The sequence below is a fragment of the Camelus ferus genome, chromosome 1 (genome assembly GCF_009834535.1).
Source record: "Camelus ferus isolate YT-003-E chromosome 1, BCGSAC_Cfer_1.0, whole genome shotgun sequence".
Lineage (NCBI taxonomy): Eukaryota > Metazoa > Chordata > Mammalia > Artiodactyla > Camelidae > Camelus > Camelus ferus.
The window spans coordinates 85,670,458-85,689,660 of NC_045696.1; the positions used below are offsets into that span (position 1 = coordinate 85,670,458).

The 19,203-nt window shown below is 39.5% G+C and overlaps 1 protein-coding gene across 2 annotated transcripts; it reads left to right on the forward strand.

Moving 5' to 3' along the window:
- Positions 1–2,372: 2,372 nt before the first annotated feature.
- SLITRK3 (SLIT and NTRK like family member 3) lies at positions 2,373–17,697 on the forward strand. 2 transcript variants are annotated; one of them, XM_032484927.1, is made up of 2 exons: positions 2,373–2,542; positions 8,212–17,697. In XM_032484927.1, exon 2 carries the CDS (start codon positions 8,233–8,235, stop codon positions 11,170–11,172), a length of 2,940 nt encoding a protein of 979 aa, XP_032340818.1. In that variant the 5' UTR covers positions 2,373–2,542; positions 8,212–8,232; the 3' UTR covers positions 11,173–17,697. The 2 variants fall into 2 exon arrangements, with proteins under 2 accessions (XP_032340818.1, XP_032340822.1); XM_032484931.1 differs by lacking the exon at positions 2,373–2,542 and adding an exon at positions 2,733–3,543.
- Positions 17,698–19,203: the final 1,506 nt, after the last annotated feature.

Genomic DNA, 19,203 nt, shown 5'->3' on the forward strand with positions numbered 1-19,203 from the left:
AATATATGTCAATCAGCAATATAAAAATATTTAATTTTTATTGAACTGAAAATTACATTCTGTACATTACTTCTGTATTTTCCTTTTATCCATTATGCATCATCCATAAAGAACATTTTTTTCCGTAAGAATTCTTCCTTTTCACAAGTAAATTATGTGTGATTAAAATAAAACTATGGATAATTAAATACCTTCACAGAATGCACTAAAGAACCACTCCAAGGTCCATCACAGTCACTTACCCTACAACATTTTTATCTGGCCTGAAATATCTGTGTTGGAAGTACTCACTTCTGACACTAACAACCCCTCCTAGCTATTATTCAATCTTCTGTAGCTCCCCAGTACTATCAAGCCATCTGCTCAGAGTAAATATATTAACATATTCAAAGTTCTCGCATCAACAAATAACTTTGAAAATCAAATAAAATGAAAAAAAGTTAAAGAGATTCAGCTATTTTAGGAATGATATTGCCTGCTGTCTTTCAGGCTTACTCTAATATCCTCCAGCCCTGAGGATCAGGGGTGTGTGTGTGATTTCACACCTGCCCACATAGAATATGGTGTACTCAGGAGTGATTCTCCTCAAATTGAGCAACTACCTGAAAAGGCCAGAAACATGCCTATGACTCATTAGTCTACCGATATAGCTTGGTTTCTCCTAAATCAAGACTGATTTGTTACAGGGATGGACTTTTTTTGCAATCTTTCCTGGATATAGCACTTTAAAACTGAATTTGGAGACCTAGCGAGTGGAAAACCCAAGACAAATGTTCTTTTCATATCCATGTTTTAACATATGTAAAATACACATGGAAGCATTTATTATGCAAGAAAACACTGAAGAGAGGTTTGGAATTCATGCCAGTAGATGTGACAAGCTATATTTAGAGGAATAGGTTTTGATATTGTGGTGCTTTTATCATTTTCTTGGTTCCTGCAGATATCTTGTTAATCTAAATAGTCTTAAAGAAAACTGAGTATTTTGGAGAACAAAGTGAAACATTTTAAGTATGTTACTTTTAAAAAGCAGTCTAAATTCACATTTTATTTATAACCAATACTGAATTTAGTGTATACACACACACACACACACACACACACACACACAATATCCAAAAAAATTCCACAGGCCCACAGGCCCACAGGCCCCTGGTTTTCACTATAACCAGTTCCATCCTCTTCTCTCTTTGAATGAGGTTAATATGGAACACTGGACTTGTGGTATTATAAGTATACAATAAAGAGTAACAATGATATAACACAGTATATAGAAAAACCATTAAATAAAGGCTAAAATCTCATCTTCAAGCCTGTTTCTCAAAAGTTTTCATATATAAATTAAAAGAGTACTGTCTCTTTGCAAGTGTTGAGTCAGAGTTCCTTTGAAAGATTTTGAAAATAGGGTGGGCTCATTTTACATCTACAATTATAATAGCTACACAACTTCCCTTGTCTTGGACAATTTATTGCACTCAGTTGAGGAAGGAATGGCAAGAGATACAAAGATGAGTCCCCAGGCTACCTTCTATTCAGTTTGGGAGTTAGTAGAGGACTGCCTTTCTCGAACACAAGTCTCTAATGAACGAGATCTATTAAAAAGAACTGCGTTAGTTTACATTGCAGATTGAATGGAGCATTAAATGACTGCATTAGTATGACTGCAGTGGGGGTAATGGTCGCCTCCAGTGGGTATATAATGTTGTAATAACACTTCCACATAGGTGTAATAATTGTTCAAGTGTCCTTATTTGATTTGTCAGGAAATGCTATCCAGCATCTCTCCAGCAAATGTCCCCCCACCCCCCACACACCTCCCTTCACCATACAGTTTTATTGTCCTCCCTTTTAGCAGGTGTAAACAGATTAGGAAATATCTGTACTTGCAAACTGTCACCTATGTATCATGAAGGTGGAGGGCTACTGCAAATAACTTGGAAACAGCTTCTGATAGGCGTTTAGCGATACCGCCCACCAATACAGCTCAGATGCTCTTAATTTGATCACCCCCACCCCCTCTGGCCTGGGCTGTAATTTTCCAAACAGACATCTCTCATTTGCAAATAAAAGTTAAAGTCAATCCACAGATACATAATGCTAACTTCCTGTCACTGAATTTTACAAGGTTTTTCTTTGTAAAGCTGAGAGAGAGAGAGAGAGAGAGAGAGAGAGAGAGAGAGAGAGAGAGAGAGAGAGAGAGAGAGAGAGAGAGAGAGAGAGAGAGAGAGAGAGAGAGAGAGAGAATATGAGAGAATCACTTGCTTCCTTGCTTCCTAAGCAGGGATTTGCCTGTGATGAGCGGCGAGAGGACTGCGGCGGCTGATTTACACAGTTGGCGCGGAGGAGGGGCCGGGGGTGCGGGGGGGGGTGGGGGGATAAGCTGGCGGATCAGCGATGGGCTGATCTGGGGGCTCCCGAGCGCCGCTCCCTCTGTGTGCGATTTGGGGGAGGCTGATGGATTTGAATTGGGGTTCCAGCCCAGCGTTTCGTATACTGCCTTCTAACACCCGACCTGGCGCTCCCAGTTTGAGTACAGACGTCGGTAAGTAACGTGTAATCCGATTTTAGTTATTTCCTATACCATTAGAGTGGCACTTTTAAAGCAGGTCAGTCTTAAAAGATGCCGCCGCCGTGAGCGTCCCCTTGGCCTGAAACGTTCCGCGGTCCCTTCCCTTCCCCGCCCCCTACCCTCTCCCGCTCGAGAAGTAAGGATGCTTGAATAGTGAGCTCTTCGGGGGCTCACTCTCAGAGGACAGGATCGCTTCACCTTGGTGCTTTGCCCGAGATCTAAATCCAAGTCGAATTTGGTGTGTTCAGCCATACTGTTGTATTTGTATCCCGTATCTCTTTTTCTCTCCTTCCTCTCCTCCCCACCCCCGCGCCCCCACCTTCGCTGTCTGGCCAGTGCTAGGATCTGGGATCTGGTCGCCCCCTTCCTGCCTCCTTCCCGCCCCTCCCCACCCTCTTTTCTCGTGTACACACCACCCACCCCCACTCCCACCTACCCAAAGGGTCAAGAGCAAAGACACCCGGCAAAGGCAAGGGATAGTCCCGGCTCCTCGTACCGAAAGAGGCCTCGGGCAGGAATTGCGCTGTGAGTGTCAACCTTTCAGGAAGCGAGAAAGAGAAAAACCCTGAGATTCAGCCAGGGTTCTCGGGGACCGCGAGACTCGCCGCTGAATCGAGAGCACCAAGAATTTAAATCAAAGAACCCAGTCCTGGGATACACAGGCTTCCTGCCTGCCATCGAGGGTAAATAGAACTGTGGTCGTGAGCTCCTGTCACTGGCATTGTCGCGCTAGGTGCGCGCCCGGCTCTCCCACTGGTATGCACCGACCATTTCCTTGCAAGTCTCAAAGGTGGAAACACTTAAAAGGATTACAAGCGAGATTTGGTGGCCTTTCTGAAAGTTGGTGGCCGTTGGAGGAGAAACTGCAGGCGACGGCATGATGGATACAATTCAGCCTCCCAGAGAGTTTGCACCTCCCGCTGGGAAGCCCCTTGGAGTAAACCTCGGAGATCGAGAGCGCTCTGCACGGTTAGGTACTCGCCGCCATCCTTTCCTATTTTGCCTAATTGAAACCAGTATTCTCGCGTGTGGGATGTGCACTGTAGAGCATATAGTTTGCCCACAGTGGCTTCTGTACGCTTACAGCTGCTGGGGGTTGTATTTTTAAACTGGATCGTTTAGCTGTAAGGATGACAGGAGTGGTCCTGGAGACTAACAAACCCTTGGACCCCTTTTCTTGGGGAAGTAAATCGTAACTCCAAAAAATAGGCCAGGTGGCTGAGCGAAGGGCCCCTCCCCCAACGGATCGCTCCTGTTGTAAGAAGGAAAATGGCCTGAGCTTTTAATCATTTTCCATTTCTAAACAGACCCATTGTGCGTTTCGCTCGCCTGGTGACAGCGGGTTAGAAAAGGACCTCTGGAAGGCTCAGAGCTCTTCAGAAAATGAATGATGCAGCATTTTAATTATTTGTTCTAGGGAAGACCGTTTTGCTTCCATATTGGAATATTTAATCTTAGATATGGAGAGATTACTGGGCTCGGAGATCCGGCAAAGGGGAGGGGGAGGTGGAAGGGGGAACTGTGGGGAGAAAGGGCTTCTTGTCCTCCCCGTGGACAAATGATGCCGGACGCTCCCAGCAGGAAATGTTCTAAACCGGGGCTCCAGGGCCCTTCATCCCCTAACTTTTCGAGCTTTTCCTAAGGCTTAGATACGCTACACTGAGATTAAAGGAAAGGAAAACAGTGAAATAGCCTTTAGGACATGTCCCAAATCAAAAACTTAGAGGGCTGTTGTTATCAAGAGAGAAGTGAGAATGAATGCGAAGAGGGCCATTTATCGTCACTGGGCAGCTCCGGGAAGCCTCCCGGTTATCCATCGATTCCATCGCATGTTGGGTTCCGATAAGATCGGCGAAACAGTCACCGCCTCTGCACGTTGGGTGCAGAAGGTGGTGTGGGGGGAAAGAGGGGGGAGCGGCTGGCAGCTGGTGAAGGAGATGGGATTGCTCGCGTTCTGAGCTCTGGCTGTCGGTGTTGGTCTGCTTCTCGGTTGAGACTTGAGAAATAGGGTGGGTCTGGACTATTAAGGGTGGAGAATGTCAGAGAATTCTCCCCGCCTGCTTACTTAGTTTCTGATAGCTACTGTGGAGTGGAGGACACAGTTGTGCTCATTTCAAAAGCAAAATATCATACACACATCTTATGACCGACTTTAAGACACGTTTTGCTGAGGTAGGTGATTTATATACATTTAGAATGGTAAGAAATTCATACATAAGCCGTGTTTCCTTTGAAATCTAATTCTGTAAAAAGCGCTTTAAGAGAAAGCCATCTCTATGGGCTAACTTTGAGCCCTTGAGCAAGTGAGGTTCAGTCCAGGTCTTTAGCCACCAGAAAGCCCCTCCCTTCCCCATGAGTTGGTGACAAGATTCGTGTGTTTGGGGGGGGGGGATTAATGAGGCACAGTTCCCGCTAACTAGACCTGTTTGCTTGCCTCTCTCCAGTTTCCCCACTAAGGTGCATTTCCTCCCAGCAGGTAGGACTGTAGAACCGCCAGGTGAGCCTTTAAAAACTCCTCTTAGAGGCTCCTGTGAGCTCTGATCTGATGGCTCCTATTCACTGAAACATTCTCCCTCAATCACCCCCACCCTCATGACTCTCTTCCATCCCCTTCCCCAATATATCACAGAGAAATATTTCGGGGAACAAAATGAAAGAAAAGAAGAATCGAAACCCTGAAATGCTGCCCCCGATCCCTACAAGGTCTTTCAGGGTGGAAGAAGTGAAATGTGTCATTGTTACCCAAGTGGTCTACATATCCTTCCAGAGCAGTGGCTTATCTCGGTCTTTTAAAAGGTGGAAGCAAACACATGGCTGTTGAATCCAGGGGAAATATAAGGCTTTGAGCTGCATCACAACAAAAGGATTCCTGGTGCAAAGAGATCGAAGCAAAATGCAGGAGAAACTCAGTCCAAGTCACAGGCTGCCTGAGCTCTTACTCAGGACACCCAGGTAGAATCAGCTAGATTCAGCTCTTCTGCTTTGGAGACCTGAATTTTCTTTTATCCCCATCTTTTGGAGACAAGTATGTTTGTGCTGTGAAAAGGATAATCCTGAAGGTAGTCTTACTTTTCAAACCATCTACACTAGAGAGCAGAGATTTGGGAACTAGAGGAGCAAACTAGTCAAGCGATGGTTTCCTTGGCAGTTAAAATAAAAGAATAAAAATAAATAATAGTCTACACTCCCCCTCCATCTCCACCTTCCCACCAAAGGAATGTTTCCCCTAAGTTGGTCTCTTCCTTCTTGTTTCTTATTTTGACAGTTTGTCATCTCCACCCCTCCAATTCTTTTCTCTCCCCTTACACACACACACACACACACTCTCTCTCTCTCTCTCTCTCTCTCCCCCTCCCTCCCTCACACACACAAACACACACACACACACACACACAAACTGTATAGTCGCGGCTTCTTAGTGCTCGCGCCCGACCCCATGCTAAGCGCGTTCCCCTCCTTGGAGCTCATTTTTGTGACGTGGAAAGCTGGATCCAGGGTTACAGCACATATTTGAAAAAAAAAAAAAAAAGCCAGCGCAAGATAAGTCACAGATTCTGCACCGTGATTGAGCCTGACTTCCCTGCCTTCCTCCCGCCCTTCCTCCAAGTGCCCAATGATGTGCTGCCGGTACCCAGAGAGAGCAGCTACGGCGGCGGCAGCCGCGGAGACAGGGAAGCTGGAAGCCTGCGGCAGCCCCTTCTCCTCCCTCCTCTACTGAGTGTGCCAAGCGGCAGTTCTGCATCCTAAAGAAGCCCATTGACAGGCCCATTGCATTCCCAGCACGTCTCAAGCTTGCTGCCTTTTATTTTTTTCCTTTGGTCCCCCACCCGCCCCCACCGCCAACCCCCTCTATCCCCCATTGCTTCAGCTTCAGCGAAAGGAAGGAAGGGAGAGGGAGAGAGAGAATCCTTAAACTCAAGCTTTTTTTTTTTTTAACCCCCGCCCCCACCCCGATGGTCAATGCTAAAAAAAAATCTGCAAAATAGGTAAGTCAAAGACATCTGGAGCCTTTCTTGTCTAAATCTCAGGGACCTCAAAAAGAAGAAAAAAAAATTAAAGAAAAGAATGGTGAAAAAGAAAGAACTTAAGTAGATTTTAATATTTTATAAGGGAGGCAGGGAAGACTAACTGATACTGCAATGTAGCCTCATCTGCTTTTCTCTTTTTTCAATTAATTGTTTCTAAAAATTGAGTATGGCATGCCTGAGGCAAATTTCTCTTTGCTTTCTTATGCGTTCTCTTTTTCTTACAGCTATGTACATTATATGCAAGTCGAATGTGGAGATTTATTCTTTTCTCTCTCCCTATAAATTATATCATTGTGTTTTAAGTTAGAGAGTTGGCAAAGTATTTCCTTAATGTATGCATTTATGTGTGGAGAGAAAGTATATGCTAAAAACTCTGGTTTATTTTTATTGATTAAATACAACCATTCAATTGTGATTGATATTTCAGTGACTCAGAAAGGGCAATCTAATAAAACTGCATTATTATAATTTATTTATGTACGCATTTTCATTTACTGATGATATTAGGCAAGCAAAGGGAGCCACAGAGGAAGGCTCTATTATTAGAATAGTGCACTGTATTTGTTTCTTCTGGTTGGAAAAGAATGATGTCTTTCTTTGAAATGTATTTCATGTAATAGATCATTTATCAGCAGGTAAGAATCGAGGTGTCCACCCTTTCTTGCCTTTAACTACCCAACTCTCCTCTAACTAACCACCTGCCATTCCACCTTTATTGCAGGGTTCTTCACTTGATCTTGAAGGCACAAATATACATTCCAAACTAAACTCTGCAAGTGTTTTAATACAGACACTTCCAGGCTCAGCATCCTTTCGCTGTCACTATCTTTAGCTGTGACAATTGCATGGGCTTATTCTTTAGAAAGGCTAATCATTCCTAAAGGATTTAAGCAGCCAAATGATACACCTATGAAGAAATTATTTGATTAAAGGAGATGTTAATAATCTGTGCTTGGGCAAAAGGCACTTGGGGTATAGTGTGTTACTGAGCATACACTATAATTAAGTATATTGTGCTTACTTCTTAAGAGAAATCTTAGGTTTTCCTGAGCAACCAATCATCTAATACATCTCAACATCTGATATTGGCCAGTGAGCTCATAATTTATCATACTGTTTAAACTAATAACTTTGGAGAATGCTATGTCTTTTTATGAGTAGAATCCCACAGTTTAAAGAACATTATTCTTCCATCAGAGTTCCAGTCAGATCTATAATAGGTACCTCTGGTGTCAATGTGAGTTCTTACATGCAAACAGGTGTAATGGCCAAATGATGGCCATTATTACTGAATCTGCCTACCCCCAGAGCAATCACTGTATGCCAGTTCCCCTGCTTACTATAACAGGCAATGAAGGCTGCTTTTGATTGTATGATACACTCTTTACCAAGTATGGCTTGATTCAGGAAAATGTCATCACATGGTATAATATTTCAGAGTCTTCTTATTTTAAAATATAGGACATATTAAGCATGTTGATAGGTCGTTTTGCGTGTCAGTTCAACAACTGCTAAAGTTTCTATATCACTCTCAAAAAGCCCCATATGTAGGAGTCAATGAGAATAGTGCATATGACTAAAAGCTAAAAATCTGCATCTTTATTTCTGTTGCAGTTTTGTAATCAGCCACGAACGATGAAACCTTCTATAGCTGAGATGCTTCACAGAGGGAAGATGTTGTGGATAATTCTTCTAAGCACAATTGCTCTAGGATGGACTACCCCGATTCCCCTGATAGAGGACTCAGAGGAAATAGATGAGCCCTGTTTTGATCCATGCTACTGTGAAGTTAAAGAAAGCCTCTTTCATATACATTGTGACAGTAAAGGATTTACAAATATTAGTCAGATTACTGAGTTCTGGTCAAGACCTTTTAAACTGTATCTGCAGAGGAATTCAATGAGGAAATTGTACACCAACAGTTTTCTTCATTTGAATAATGCCGTGTCCATTAACCTTGGGAACAATGCATTGCAGGACATTCAAACAGGAGCTTTCAATGGTCTTAAGATTTTAAAGAGGCTATATCTCCATGAGAACAAACTAGACATCTTCAGAAATGACACCTTCCTTGGCTTGGAAAGTCTGGAATATCTGCAGGCAGATTACAATGTCATTAAACGTATAGAGAGTGGGGCATTTCGGAACCTAAGTAAATTGAGAGTTCTGATTTTAAATGACAATCTCATCCCCATGCTTCCAGCCAACTTATTTAAGGCTGTCTCCTTAACCCACTTGGACCTACGTGGAAACAGGTTAAAAGTTCTTTTTTACCGAGGAATGCTAGACCACATTGGCAGAAGCCTGATGGAGCTCCAGCTGGAAGAAAATCCCTGGAACTGTACATGTGAAATTGTGCAACTGAAGAGTTGGCTGGAACGCATTCCTTACACTGCCCTAGTGGGAGACATCACCTGCGAGACCCCTTTCCATTTCCATGGAAAAGACTTACGAGAAATCAGGAAGACAGAACTCTGTCCCTTGTTGTCTGACTCTGAGGTGGAAGCTAGTTTGGGGATTCCCCACTTGTCACCAAACAAGGAGAATGCATGGCCAACTAAGCCTTCCTCAATGCTGTCATCTGTCCATTTTACTGCCTCTTCTGTTGAATATAAGTCCTCAAATAAACAGCCTAAGCCCACGAAACAGCCTCGAACACCAAGGCCGCCTTCCACATCGCAAGCTTTATACCCTGGTCCAAACCAACCTCCCATTGCTCCTTACCAGACCAGACCACCCATTCCTATTATATGCCCTACTGGGTGTACCTGTAATTTGCACATCAATGACCTTGGCTTGACTGTCAACTGCAAAGAGCGAGGATTTAATAACATTTCTGAACTTCTTCCAAGGCCACTGAATGCCAAGAAACTGTATCTGAGTAGCAATCTGATTCAGAAAATATACCGTTCTGATTTTTGGAATTTCTCTTCCTTGGATCTCTTACATCTGGGGAACAACCGTATTTCTTACGTCCAGGATGGGGCCTTCATCAACCTGCCCAACCTTAAGAGCCTCTTTCTCAATGGCAACGATATCGAGAAGCTGACACCAGGCATGTTCCGAGGCCTACAGAGTCTGCACTACTTGTATTTCGAGTTCAATGTCATCCGGGAAATCCAGCCTGCAGCCTTCAGCCTCATGCCTAACTTGAAGCTGCTATTCCTCAACAATAATTTGCTGAGGACCCTGCCAACGGATGCCTTTGCAGGCACATCCCTGGCCCGGCTCAACCTAAGGAAGAACTACTTCCTCTACCTTCCTGTGGCTGGTGTCCTAGAACACTTGAATGCCATTGTCCAGATAGACCTCAATGAGAATCCTTGGGACTGTACCTGTGACCTGGTTCCCTTCAAACAGTGGATTGAAACCATCAGCTCAGTCAGTGTGGTGGGTGATGTGCTATGCAGGAGCCCTGAGAACCTCACCCACCGTGATGTGCGCACTATTGAGCTGGAAGTTCTCTGCCCAGAGATGCTGCACATTGCACCAGCTGGAGCATCCCCAGCCCAGCCTGGAGATTCTCACCTTGCTGGAGGGCCTACAAGTGCATCACCATATGAGTTCTCTGCTCCTGGGGGCCCTGTGCCACTTTCAGTGTTGATTCTCAGCCTACTGGTTCTGTTTTTTTCAGCAGTGTTTGTTGCTGCAGGCCTCTTTGCCTATGTCCTTCGACGGCGCCGGAAGAAGCTGCCCTTTAGAAGCAAGCGGCAGGAAGGTGTGGACCTCACTGGCATCCAGATGCAATGCCACCGGCTTTTTGAGGATAGTGGAGGTAATGGAGGTGGAAATGGAGGTGGGGGACGACCAACTATTTCTTCCCCAGAGAAGGCCCCGCCTGTGGGTCATGTATATGAGTACATACCCCACCCAGTTACTCAGATGTGCAACAACCCCATCTACAAGCCTCGTGAGGAGGAGGAGGTGGCTGTTCCATCAGTCCAGGAGGCAGGGAGTGCCGAACGTGGGGCTCCTGGGACACAACCGCCAGGAATGAGTGAAGTTCTCCTAGGAAGTGAGCAGTTTGCTGAGACACCCAAGGAGAACCACACCAACTACCGGACCGTGCTGGAAAAAGAAAAGGAGTGGGCCCTGGCAGTGTCCAGCTCCCAGCTCAACACCATAGTGACCATGAATCATCATCACCCTCACCCTCACCCCCCAGCAGTTGGTGGGGTTTCAGGGGTAGTTGCGGGAACTGGGGGAGACTTGGGTGGGTTCCGCCACCACGAGAAGAATGGTGGGGTGGTGCTGTTTCCTCCTGGGGGAGGCTGCGGTGGTGGCAGTATGCTACTAGACCGAGAGAGGCCACAACCAGCCCCCTGCACAGTGGGATTTGTGGACTGTCTCTATGGCACAGTGCCCAAATTAAAGGAGCTGCATGTCCACCCTCCTGGCATGCAATACCCAGACTTACAGCAGGACGCCAGGCTCAAAGAAACCCTTCTCTTCTCGGCTGGAAAGGGCTTCACAGACCACCAAACCCAAAAAAGTGATTACCTCGAGTTAAGGGCCAAACTTCAAACCAAGCCGGATTACCTCGAAGTCCTGGAGAAGACAACGTATAGGTTCTAACAGAAAAAGAAAAAATAAATTAGTGCTTTTTTTCAAAAGAAAAGAAAAATTAAAGAAATATATCCCTTGCTCCCTTTACACTTGTCCCAATAACTCCATTCTCACAAACTTCCCTGCCCTGAACAGAACTGAAACCGCATGATAACTAGAAAATACAGATGTATGCTCTCCCCTCTCAGATGTGATTTGGAGGAAGGGCCATACTCAGATCATTAATCAATGAAGTGCCTTCGCAGACTTTTGCCAGCAAATGTTATCATTATTTTTTTATACTGAAACTTGAGACTTTGACTGTGCCATGTATAAGGTATATTGGGGATCGCTGTATTGATCCTAATTAAGTAAAATTCAGTGTGTCTTTATTTTCAGTAACTTTTTTTTTTCAGTTGTAGTTTTGTTTGACAGGGATGGGGGGGGAAACAAATTGACATTTGTGGCTTTCTTTTTTCTTCCCATCATGGCACAGATTCTGTACATGTATTAACAATGCAGTTTGCTGCATGCCTGGAAACTGCAAGACGGGGAGGGAGGGGTGGGTCTTGCTCGAATGTTCTCACCCACTCGTTTTTCTCACACATATACCCACAGACAAATCACAAATCCCTGAACACAAGCAGGTCCCTAAACCTGTGGCCTCTTCCTTCTGGTGCAGGTACACACACACACACACACACACACACACACACACACACACACAGCACTCCCATTCAACTCAATCTAATTGGTTCGTGTTTGATCCATTCCTCTTCTCTCCATAGCTCCACCTTTCCTTCACCCTAGTGTACAGCTTACAGCATCTCTCCTACCACCCTGAGAAACGTCATCTTCTAGGCTGGATCCTACTGAAGTGGAGGCCTGGTGGTTTAACAGCTGGAGGCACACACCTAGGGATGAGCACCTTCTTTGTGACACTTCATCCTGATGCCAAGATTTTTTGGAGAACATCTGCACTTTCTTATATATATATAAATATATATATAAAATATTTAAAAAAACATAAAAAAGCAACTGGTTATATATCACTAACAGCTTTGTAGGAAGCACTTTTAATGTTTTCTCTCTCACAAAGATTCAAAAGAAATGTGCATATATTTATTCTGTAATTTCAGTGATTATAAATTGTAAAGGTAATGTTTAATCATTGTATAGTGATTATGCGTCTGGTATAGCTTTCCTAATAAAAAGTTTTTGAAAAACATAATACATTATATATAGAGGATACAAAGCTTGAACCTTAAACTCCAGCTATGCCATGCCTTTCGTGCTCCCATTTTTAAAAAAATCTTTCTTTAACTTCTTATACAGAAAGCTAGTTTATTAACAAGTTTGATGCACTGTGATGTTAATAAATCTTATAACCCACCATGCCTATCCCATACCCGGATACAATTGGGACATAAAAAATATGATTTATATAGTTCACTTCTTTCTCTTGGATTATGAATTTCAAACTTAGCACCCCAATGATGCACCATTTTTCCTAGGCAGGATGCAACTTGGAGAAAATAAAGTAACTATATTTCTAAGAAGTACAGGATCAATTAGGAGATACTCGAGGATCCATGAATCTTACGATAGTTAAAAACAAAGGAAAAGGAAAGTAAAGTTACTATTCTTTTTTAAAATGTACAGCAAAATTACTTACACACACACACACACCAACCAATCAAAATATAATGCCTTGGAACCAATTTTTCAGAATTCTGTTATCTGTGAAAACTGTCACTGTTATATTTTTGCTACTGTTTTTTCCCCAACCACTTACTACACCTGACCCCAATCATGCTTGAACTAAGATAGAGAGGATGCTGAATGAGTCTTTCTTTCTCTGTGACACTAAAATGATGTTGTGAAATTAATTTGACAATAATCCAAGTTATGATCCATTTACATGTGAGCGAAACCAAAGAAAACATGATTTTTAAGGTGCCAGTATCTTGTTTGTGGAGAAAACTAAACTGATACAAAGAAACACAAGAGCTTTGAGGCAGGCACTTATCTCATTAGGCCAGTAGAGGACAGCAGAGCTCCAGAGATTCATAGACCTGGTAACTGCAGAATCCTGCAGTGAGGCCAGTATTCTCTTCTAGTGTTTCCTCAAGCTGCCCTTAGTAGAAATTATCATTATGTGTGGAATGTAATTCACTACAAGTCACTGATGCCTTACATCACTTTTGTTTTCCCATAAAAAGGGGGACTGGCAGCTTCTAAAGCTGTGTGATTGATATAAAACTAAAGCACTGTACCTAAAAAAAAAAAAAGCCCCATGAATGCCTAATACAACAAATTTATATATCTCTTGATTAATTCTATATGGGTAATAACATAGGTATGCATAAAATCAAAAACACAAGTATATCAATATAAAATGCAACTTTTCAGGGCTACCTTGCATTTGGTACCTTGTACCTAAAACTTTTGTCCTCCATTATTTGAAGTGTAGTTCAGATGAAGAAAAGCTCACAGACATGATTCAGTATTTCTCTACATACAATATTGAAATGCAGCTCTTATGCAAAGGGATCAGACACACTATTAAACAGGTGTGACTCTTCTTTTGTTTCTTCTTCTTTTCTTTCTACTGTCTCATAAGTCACCTTTTTCATAGTTATCTCACTTTCCTTGTTCTTTCTAATTATCTCTCCATCCTTTACTTGAAGTCTTTTTTTAAGGTGCAGAAAGTCAGTATTAACCTTTTAGTGTTTTAAAATCTGATCTATGAAGTCCCTCCAAATTAGTTATTTATCATGTCCCCATTCCTCCTAATCAAAAATTTTGATGAATAGTAGAAAGCATGTGCATATTAATAACTCAAAGTGCAAAGCTAGATACTTTTAACGGTAATTATCATCTTCTTAATAACTGTGCACATTGATAACATGGCATATTATACAAATTAGCTTAAAGTACAATCCCTAACAATCCCAGTGCTTTTGACATTTGAAAAATGAGTGTCCATAAACCATATGAAATTACAATATAACTTGATAATTATGTTTATATTTTATTTATTAAATACATAAAGTAAGATAGTCTTGTCTTATACGTAAGCAGTAATTTTACCCTTGAACGAGGAGTAAATTTATTTAGTGAAAATGAATTTATATGAGAAGGAATTTTGTATCAAAGGAAATAATTTTGGCTTCCATGGAGTTTTCTACTCCCTTGGCCAGGTCATTTATTTTAGCTGTGCATTAGAAATACTTATGTTAGTTTTAATTTATAATACCAGACATGTTGTCTTAAAGTACCATGGATATTAATGTAGGTACTATGATTAGGATTTGTTCTGTTTTTGCTGCAGCAAAATGATAAGTTTTAAGAAAAAATAGATTACTAATTCACTTCATAGTGGTCAGTCAGACTGAAGAAGACCCAGATCTGACAGATACCTGCTATTATTCATTGCTTTTATTATAAATTATAATAATAATATTTGAAAGTAATACAATGTATTGTAATGTCCCTTTAACTATGAGATGATGAGTGGAAAATAATATAAATTGATATACCAGTTTTATTTAGTACCAGTTTTAACATATTATTTTTCACATACGTTACTATAATGTGAATGCTGTTATGTTTTTATTTGAGAAGTTATATTATTTCATCTAGTTGCAAAATACTGAAAAATATAAGGATGATGACCACCAAATTTGAAATAAAAGTTTAGAGAGAGATGACAAGGGAAGTTTAACTACTGAGCTCGAAAGTTTTTTTTTTTTCCCTCACCTTGGAGTATTACTTTTAAACCTTAGTATCTGAAAAGAATATGTGTGTTTGGAATTATGAAAATTGACAGTGTAACTGCAGAACATAAGGATGTTTATTTAACCACTGCAACACATTATTTCGATTTACTGTAAATTCATTGTTCATACAGTCCTCTCCTTTAGCAATTATGTTGTCTAAGCCAATAAATGTTGCATTTTTGTAAAATGGCTATGATAAAGGAAATATTAACGAAATGCTTAACAAAATGTGAGATACAATTATAACAAGTCATGATAATACAAGAGGAAATGGTAATAAAAGGACATCCACTTCATCTTAAGTGATAGGAGCTAATTTAACCTGAGCTTAGACATTTATAACTCATAGTTAGTTCAAAATCCTCAACTGGGAAGATTCAGGTAAACAGAGCATACGTAACTATCATGAATTTCACCATACAAGTATTTTGTTTAATACATACACTATAGGACTTTTAAAAGTAATAGGAGCAATAACACGTGTGTAATGGGGCAATCATGTGTGTATATATATAGTACTACTATATATGTGTATACACTGTATATACATGTATATAGTTTATATATGCTGAATTATACTTACATGTAAACTATGGATTTTTTTCTTTCATGTATAACAATTTCAGTTTTATGCATTTATTTTCCTTGGTTCTGTCTAGCTACCATCCAAGTGAAGCTGGATGAAATTATGAATCTTCACTTTGGGAATATTCACATGTAAAAAGTAACTGTAATTAATATTTTTGAACTTAAAAGTCTTTTATCTTCCAATTTGTTTCATTTTATTATTTAAATCATAGGGAACAAACCTCAGTCAAATTGTGATTTATTTTAAGTGAAGTCCTCACAGTAAAGAAACTAACTAATCTCTTATAAATATGCAACATAAGTCAAATGAAAAATAAGTGCTCCTTTTTCATTTTTCTATTTCTAGAATAAACTTTATAGGTGAAAACAATTTCAGTAGCTTTATTAATTTGACAAGACCTTTGTAACTTATCTAGATATACAGAAAAAGTGAAGTATTGAAGGTAATAAGAGAAATATAGGTCATATTTGAGACATTTGTCATCCTATTTTAATACTCTTAATATCACTAATTAAAATGTATAATACTCTAGTAATAATAATAATAGTTAATAATAATAATAATAAACAGAGATGATCATTTTAGTATGATTTTACAAGATCTGAATTGAAGGGGAAGATTTTTCATATTAAGAAAGCAGGTGTATTCTAGGGGTTGCTAGTTGTGAAGATGTAACAGTTTGACTATCTTTATTAATTCTGATAATATTTGCTCCTCAAAATAATACACATATATTTGAGAATATGTATTCTTTCTTCTCTCTTGCATTGATATAGATTATTTTTCACATGATTTTAAAAGTGTAATAGAAAATAATACTTGTGAACTTCAAAGATATATAGCTAGGAAGGCATTATAATTTGTTTGACTCAAATCCTCAATATCTTTTAACATTAAAACACCAGTGAACACTAGTAAAAAGGAGAACTTCTTCATTAATACCCAGTGACAAAAAGGCTCAGCATACTTAATTAAATGTTTCTTTGGTATATCAGTTCATATACTTGTTTATAAGTGAATTGATAGAATTTGCAGTGTATTCAATTGTATCACAATCAAACAAGTTTCATCAAAAAGAATGTGCTAATGACCAGTAAAAAAAAAACCTGAATACTTAATTCTAATTCAACTGTAAAAGTAGCAGGCTGCTCCCTTGATAATGAAAGGTACCACATTACCAACACTGTATTATATGTGAATACAGGGCTTTTGTGGTTTTTGACCCATTCTACTACAAACTTTTAGATTTAGAGTTTATTAGTGCATGATGAAAGACTACACAATTGATTTTCAGTACCATTTAAAACAATCCTGAGGGTAGCAAAGTTAGCTCTGAAAAAAGATGCTGAAACAAAAATGTCATCTTATTCTGTAGAAGAATAGAAAGAAGTTCTCTTTTCCTTCCTGGCTCTATATTCTTCCCTTATTCCTGACAGCCCTGCTTCTACTTCTGCTTCTGACTTGGTACCAAGATATTCTTGTGACTAAGGGCACACTCATTGAGCTCAAATTAGGTGCCAAGGAAAGATCAGGGAACGATGAGTTCCCGCAACCAAGGACCAAATGTCTAATTCACTTATCTTGTACCTTAAGGTGAGAAAACAATTCAACGTATTTCACTTCACGGTTAAATCATTTATAAAGTCTGGTGAAAAAAGTCAGAATCTATAATAATAAAATTAGAACCACTTCTGAAGATCAAGAGAGAATCAGTAAATGCTGTAAAATTATGACATTTATCTTTAAAATCTCAAAGCCTTTTCCTTTCCTCCTCTGGGAAATGCCCTTTATCCTTGGTATGGCAGCCAAAATACTGGTTTAATTAAAATTAAAATACAAATATAAAATATTTGTACCAAGACTATTTCCTGCTACTGGAATTCACACATTTTTCAGTAGTTTTTCCTTATTTACAGTGTAAACTTTCTAAATATTCAGTTGTTACATCAGTTGCTTGGAATTTGAAGGGGTTTTTTGTTTGTTTGTTTGTTTTTTTAACAGAATTCCAGTAGAGCAATTTATCTTAAAATGCCTTTTTTTGGGGGGTCTGTGGTACTAGTTTTATGATAAAAACAAGTCTGTAAATATGTAAACTATTAACCATATACTATAATTTGTAGGAAAAAAAACCTTAAAGTATATTTAAATTGGACATTTTAATGTATTAAATTGAGTTGGAATTTTTTTTCCTACTTGTGCTCTTTTTCACAAGATTTGGATTTAAAAGTGAACTCTGTTCCTCTATTTCTAATTCACAATTTATTAGATGCTTACTATTCCAGCTGGCAATAAAAGGAAGGTGGTTACAGAAAATGTTAACATGTATAAATAATCTGTCTGTGGACTAATTAGGACCATGAATCTCTCATTTTTCCTTCAGTAACCCTTCCTCAACAAAGACAATGGAAAGAGAAGGGAAAAAAATGAAAATGCTTTCCCTTTTGAAGGCTATTTGATAAAGACTTAATGGAGAAAGTCTGAACCAGACTTTCATATAAACCTTTCAGCATTTTATCTTTGAAAGGATTTAAATTCCATAGTAGGTTCACTATATCTTCTAATATGATGCTAAGCCAGTTCAATTACTGTCTGTTAACATGATTGGACATGAAATCAAAGGTTAACAGTAACTAAACCAATTATAATTAAAAGTAAATTTTAATGCAAAATAAATCACAAGGAAACTGAAGTAACAATGTAAACTAAGAGATTTAGCTTTAATTCATGGTATAGATGTGTAAAATGAATTATAAAGTCCTCTTTTCTTTTTTACATTAATTAGTAATTTTTCCCGGACAAATAATAATCTTTATTACCCATGGGTTGATTTTTCAGCCACATTTAAAAATTTATCCTCAGCCCCATATCAGAATTTATTTAAGGAACAAAATTCAGTTAATTAATATTTATTTAAGAAAACTTATTTATTCGAATTTTACTATAATTTGTCATGTAATATATCCCAAAGCTATCACTATTCTAAAGCTAAACATATATAGTTTAAAATATTTTTCATTAGCTGTAATACTGTTCTTCTCTATTGGTATTTATGATTTGTATTTAATCAGTATAAATGATACTGAAATTGCTCCTTAATTTGGGCCATATACTCTCCTCCCCTTATAAATGTAGATAACTGGTAGCTGAACCTCGCTCAAATGAATTCTGAATATATATTCTGTATCTATACATACGCACATATACATGGATTTTTTTTTTTACTACAACTTTATCAAAAAAGTTTGCATAATGCATCATTCCACAAATGACATTTTAAAAAAACATTTAAATTTAAGGTTCAAAATGAGGTAAGACATAGTGTGGACAACACATAAAAACTAGCTGGTAATATTTTATTTGTTAAATGAACCAGGCTTGAGTTTGATAATAAATCACCTCTTATTTCATGTTAATTCAAACATGGCTACCCAGTTCTGAGATAATACTTTCACTACTCCCACCCGATTTCAAAAATAAAAGTTAGCATTTCTATAAGCTATTGTGTCCTAAAGAAGGGTGGGTAGAGATACCAATTCTGGGGAATTTCTCTTCAATCTACTATCTACCTAACCTAACTGGAACAAGCACAATTCCACTCTTATTTTCTGTGCAAGGGGCATCGGAGAATAATAATTTTAAAATATTGCAAACAGAAAATGAGAGAGGGAAGACAATGTGTAATCAGTTGGA

What these genes read in the sequence shown, in the direction of transcription:
- SLITRK3 (XM_032484927.1), top strand. Translation starts at nt 8,233, where the DNA reads ATGAAACCTTCTATAGCTGAGATGCTTCACAGAGGGAAGATGTTGTGG.